This window comes from Triticum urartu, chromosome 1 (genome assembly GCF_003073215.2).
Source record: "Triticum urartu cultivar G1812 chromosome 1, Tu2.1, whole genome shotgun sequence".
NCBI classification, from domain to species: domain Eukaryota; kingdom Viridiplantae; phylum Streptophyta; class Magnoliopsida; order Poales; family Poaceae; genus Triticum; species Triticum urartu.
Window position 1 is genome coordinate 555,257,734 of NC_053022.1, and position 6,278 is coordinate 555,264,011.

General features: G+C 46.0%; 1 protein-coding gene across 1 annotated transcript; it reads left to right on the plus strand.

Moving 5' to 3' along the window:
- The first annotated feature begins 3,293 nt into the window (after window positions 1-3,293).
- Window positions 3,294-4,278, plus strand: LOC125529437 (chlorophyll a-b binding protein, chloroplastic). The gene has a single exon (XM_048693850.1). It carries the CDS (start codon window positions 3,375-3,377, stop codon window positions 4,173-4,175), a length of 801 nt encoding a protein of 266 aa, XP_048549807.1. The 5' UTR covers window positions 3,294-3,374; the 3' UTR covers window positions 4,176-4,278.
- Window positions 4,279-6,278: the final 2,000 nt, after the last annotated feature.

The window sequence follows — 6,278 nt, forward strand, 5'->3', positions numbered from 1 at the left end:
TATTTAATCACCATTGGTTTGCATTTTTCATGGAAAAAATGAATTCGTCAGAAATTTTGATAAAAAATTGGAATTTGTCAAGTGGTCTCATCATTGGCAAACAAATGGGGTTGAGTTATACTCTAAGTTTCATCTCCTTTAGTTTTGATTTCACGATAATTCTGCACCAAATGAAATATACAATGTCGGCGACTTTTTATTTCCATCCAACTTATTATGTCCCTAGAAATAGGTTGCTGCGTCGGATTTTTTTTTGTTGAATAATCTATTTTTCATAGAAGTATACTCCTTTGGTAAAAGCAACCGTGACACACTTGTACCATTCCTACATTATTCGGGCATGAAGGAGCAATACACAAGCGCAGAAAAGAAGACACACAAACACCGTGCCTGCAACCAAAATATATCGAGCTGGAGCTACACCTCTGACCCAGCCCGCCAATCCACCGGTCCGAGGTCGTCGCCATGTCGTCGATCTGTGGCATCTCTCCCTTGGATCATGATCTTAACATCACACTCCATCCGCATCCAATGGTAGAAGCACACTTCCTCCCGCCTCTTGACCTACTTACAATCACCTTCCACTCTCGGGAGAACGCAAAACCAATCACCACCGCTCCTCGACCTCCATTCGGTCGCAGCTCAAATGAAGGAGAGATTGTCAGCCATGTCTGAGTGCGGCAACGGAGGCACGGGGCTTGGCAAGGGAGGCACCAAGCACCATTGGAAGGTGCTGCGCGACAACTTCACGTGCATCACTCGGCGATCCAAAGGTTTGCTTGGAGCGTCGGCCTGAAGCATATCTCCATCCTCATCTACTTGGAGAACCTCAGCATGCTAATTCAATAATTTGAAAAATATTCATAATTTCAAATATGTTCACGAGTTCTAAAAAATGTTCATGATTTCAAAAATTGTTCATGATCTCATGAAATTAAGAGTGGCCACTATGTGGTCATGGCCATTGGAGATTATGATTTTTTTTCGTTGCAACGCACGGCCCTTTTTGCTTGTAAAATAATTAAATATGTCTGGGAACTACTACAAATATTAGTCCGCATTAACAAGTAAAACATTTTTATGTACTTTTAAATTGTTCATAATTTTCAAAAGGATAATTTACTTCAAAATTCATGCGATCGCCATGTTTCGCCGAAAACCCAATTCCCGTACGTCACATGCACGTGCATCTCCTAACACGGGCGGTGTTAGAGCTCTTCATGACTTGGTGGTCACCAATTGGTAACGAAAATCCACCTTCATTCCTCTTTTAGTTTCTTGGCATGTACTCCCTCCGTTCACAAATATAAGATGCATTGTATATTTTAATATAGATTACATATGAACTGAAATGAAATAAGTGCACCAACACAATAGAGCGTGTCTATACACATCTGATTCAAAGAATTAAAACATCTTTATATTTATGAACGGACCCTGCCTCTGCATCAGGCGATGCACACAACCACTCATTAAACAGAGAAAAAGTGTCAAAGTACAAAAAAGTACATCATGGTAATGCAGAATATATCAAAATCCAGAAGCCTGTGCTCATAGACACGATGGAAATCCACCAATGAAGAAGAAACAAAATAAAAATTAGGCGAGGTACTCCGTACGCTGTTACCAAGTCTTGGTTAAGAAAAGGTCCTGCATGACGCCGATCGCTCTCATGACACCCACAAACTTGTCGCGCGTGGCCCGTTCGTCCTCGGTCCTCTCGGGGATTGGCTTCGGGCAGTCGTCCCCGCATGTCGGCTTGAACTCCGAGCTGAAGGACAGCACCCCCGCCTCGTCGCCAGGCTTAACCGCCTCCACTGGGATCCCCTCAAATGCCTTGGCCACCCTATGAAGGTCTTCGATGCAGTTTGCGAGGCATTTGGCGGGGTGCGGGTCCGTGGTGAGCCTGGCATTGGCGAAGCCGTTGGCCATCTTGGCGAGCTTTGCCGCGACTTGCAGGGACATTAGGGGGACACTGTTCACCTCCGGTGAGCCGGCGGCCATGTTGGCGAGCAGGACGTGTTTGCAAGAGTCTGGCTGTATTGTCTTGGCGCATGTAGCTTGGATGGCCTCGATGGTGGGGGCCGACTGAACAGCCGGGGCGATGGCGAGGCCGAAAGCACCGAGCAGTGCCAGGGCTAGTGCCGGAGCCGGCATGGAAGGCATTGCGATGGGCATGGTGTGTGATGTTTGATGAGCGAGCTAGTCAGGTCTCGGGTACTTCCTTATATAACCTGCATGCGTGTGTGCATGAGTCTAGTCTTTATTTATTTTTAGTAGAGAAGCAGGGAACTAGAGAGAGAGAGAGAGCTAATTAACTGGTGGTCACGAATCAACTTGGTCTTCCTATCCACACATGTTTCACTGGTTTGCCCTGGGTTCCGCCGTACCTCTAGTATTTTTCAGGGGATGGACAATCACAAGGGGCAAAGAAACACATATTTACTCTTGTAGTCATGTCATGTGTGTGCCGACCGTATGAAAATTTTCTGAAACGATCAAACTCAGCGTGCAGTCGCCAGATATCAATTTTTTTTTGAAACAGAGACAAAATATTTGCCTAATCAGTTAATTAAGCATAAAAAATTGCCCAGTTAATCAATAAAAAATCATGGAAAAACCGACACAAACCCATCACATGTGAACTACCCATAGAACATGCAACTCCATAAACGCATGATCAGTCCAACAATCAAACCCAACACGCAATGACCACCAACCCTCACACCAGTGGCGGAGCTACAACAGCAAACCTGGGCGGGCCATTACAAAGAAAGCTAACTATTTTTGCTAGCATGGCCCAATTTACCCATCAATCTTCATTAAACTTGCTAGAGGATGTGCAGACTATAGCCTACTTTGCTAACACATAGATCCGCCAGTGCTCCACACTGCTAGTACATCGCAAAGAAAACATGCAAGAAGATGCGGCACGATCAGCCATATATCAAATTTGTTGGGCAAGCTCCCAGTGTGATGTACGTTGGGAAAACATGCAAGAGGATGCGGCCAAATGGGCTGGTAAACCATCCCGTGCCCGTGGCCTACACTTTTTAAACCTGCGGTCTCTTTCGACTTGTCTAACTAAAGCTGGTCCAGTCACGAGCCTTAGCCCTAACCATAGCCACAAGTACATCTCATCCATTTAAGGCCTCTGGCTGCACCAATGGCATCCAAGCTGCAGATTTCTTTTCACCACCGTCTCTCTTGTCAGCTGTCAGCAAACACCAATCAATTAATTTCTCTATATTCTTGTTCCCTCAAGGCTCAAGCTCTTTAAATAGCTCCCTACAATCTCCTCTTAAACCATCTCCACACACTCAGGCCACACTATTGGAGAACACACAGGGACAACACACCATAAGTGCAGCGCAATGGCGGCCACCACCATGTCTCTTTCCTCTTCGTCCTTCGCCAGCAAGGCCGTCAAGAACTTGCCCTCGTCGGCTCTCATTGGTGAGGCACGTGTGAACATGCGCAAGACCGCCGCGAAAGCCAAACAAGTTTCATCTAGCAGCCCGTGGTACGGCTCTGACCGTGTGCTCTACCTCGGCCCGCTTTCCGGCGAGCCCCCCAGCTACTTGACTGGTGAGTTCCCCGGTGACTATGGGTGGGACACCGCCGGTCTCTCGGCTGACCCTGAGACCTTCGCCAAGAACCGGGAGCTTGAGGTGATCCACTGCCGATGGGCCATGATTGGTGCGCTTGGTTGTGTCTTTCCTGAGTTGCTTGCCCGCAATGGTGTGAAGTTCGGCGAGGCCGTCTGGTTCAAGGCTGGCTCTCAGATCTTCAGCGAGGGTGGCCTCGACTACCTTGGCAACCCCAGCCTCGTCCACGCTCAGAGCATCCTCGCCATCTGGGCTTGTCAAGTTGTGCTCATGGGTGCCGTTGAGGGGTACCGCATTGCTGGTGGTCCGCTCGGCGAGATAGTCGACCCACTCTACCCTGGTGGCAGCTTTGACCCGCTTGGCCTGGCCGACGACCCCAAGGCATTTGCGGAGCTCAAGGTTAAGGAGATCAAGAATGGCCGCCTCGCCATGTTCTCCATGTTTGGCTTCTTTGTGCAGGCCATTGTCACCGGCAAGGGCCCATTGGAGAACCTTGCCGACCACATTGCTGACCCTGTCAACAACAACGCGTGGGCATTCGCCACCAACTTCGCGCCGGGGAAGTAAGACATGAATGATGGTTGGGAGTTGTATGTGAGTGTCAGTTGAATTGTAACACCAACATGTAAAATATGAGAATTGTGTGCAAAGACATTGTTTGATTGGTCCACTCCGGAAGTGCCCCTGCTCCCCGTCTTGTTTTCACAAATCACTAAGCACTCATTGGTAGTTATTCCTAACAGAATATCCATAACTTGTGATGACAAATACAATTAGCATTGGGGAGCCCCTCTACTTGCCTGCTTGCTGACATTGTCGAGGGTCAAGTGGATTGTTTGTGGTGATGTGATTGCTCTTCTCCTCTGGTGGTGTCTTCTTCGGGTGTGGTTCCATGCTGCCGGAGTTTTCCTTCTGCGATTACGGTGGTTGGTGAGCACAGTGAAGCGATCTGGGTGTAGACACGGCTCCTTGTTGTCCTTCGGCTTCGCCAGCGGTGCCATGATCTGGGTGTAGACTCGGATGTGTGTGACTCTTTGTCCAGATGTGGACTTGGTCGCTCATTGCTCTTCGGCTACACCAATAGCCTTGAGGCATCATGGATGGTCTCGTTTTTTTTTTTGCACCGGTGGATGGTCTCGGTTGAGTTGGACCTCTTTGTCTGCAGTGGTGGTGTTCTCATGCAGCCTTCCGTTCGCGAGGACGATGGAAGATGAGGGCATTCCGGTCCTTTTGTTTCCTTTTTCCCTTCTATTGTGTCAGGTGTAATCTATTTCCTCTCATCGCTGTACTCCTCTGTAATTTCCCGGCTTTGCCGGTGCCTTCTTAATGAATGAAAAGTAGCGCTGGTACGTTTCGTAAAAAAAAAACAATTAGCTATATGGATCCAATTCACCTGCAAAAAAAAGAAGTTATACGGATCCAATTAGCCCAGTTTAAACCTCTAATTTTGCGTCTAACGATCATTCAACATGCTCTCTGTCAGCCTCAGAATCAACCCCAAGCTTTCCATTCTAATCCTCATACATCCTTTCATTTCTGCTTGGCCCAACTCTTCTCATACATCCTTCTGAAAAAAATAAAAAAAATCTCCCATACATTGACTAAGAAGTTACTTTATCTATAGCTTCCAATTTGTTTGATTTGATTTCCTCGGCTATGATTCTCTCTCGTTTTATTTCATACCGGTAACTGTAGGCAGGGAAGAAATCCAAAGAGTCCAAATTTTTTCTCAAATATTGATAACATTGATTTGGCACATCAACTTGAACCACAAACCTTCAAATCCAAAATTATATCATGAATGGGAGGAATGCTTGTTAGTTGGACTATATGGAATGAGATGAACGCGAGGATTTTCTGCAACAAGTTCAAGCCACCCAACCTCCTATTTATCAACATAAAGAGCGAGGCTCAACTTTGGGTCACCGCCGGGGCAAAAAATGTGGGTCTTTTGATGCCGGGAGAGTAATGACCATGATGTAATAATTTTAATTTCTTTACAATGTGCTGCAAACTCTTGTCCGTTTTCTTCTTAATTAATGGATGAGGCAAAACTTTTGCCTCCGTTTAAAAAAAATTATATCATGAATGCTGACTGAACTGGACCTCTGGCTACTGTTCATATAAAATTCATCATTTTCATTCCTCGTACATAGATCTGGAAAAAAGTTTATATTTTGTGATAGTTGCTATGTGGTACGATTTCCCTGACGATTCTAATATGTGTTCAGTTCGTGGAGTGACGCAGTCTGAAAGGCCACCTCAATATTTTCCATGTAGCCAGAGTAGCGGACACCAATCAGTTTTCTACTGTGAATTATAGAGGTGCACAGCAACATATTCCGAGCTAACACATGTAAGAACAAAAGGCTTAGGCCAAGAACAGAGGAATAACTTTTACAGGATACTAGCACATATGCCCGTACGTTGCAATGGGAGAGAGATTTTATGTGTCCATATAAACGTTCATCAACGCGGCACGCCAGAATCCGAAAGGTGCCACCCAACGGCGACATAGAAACGAACGCCAAGGTCAAAATGTATATCAGCAAAAACTACACAATTAATAATTTTGTTTTTCTCTTAATTATTTAGATTATCAGGTAAATGCCGACCTCAGAAGCGCCTTCGCTTTCTTGATTGTCTGTGTTTTTGACACTGATTGTTTTA

Coding starts and splice junctions, on each gene's coding strand:
- LOC125529437 (XM_048693850.1), top strand. CDS start 3,375: ATGGCGGCCACCACCATGTCTCTTTCCTCTTCGTCCTTCGCCAGCAAG.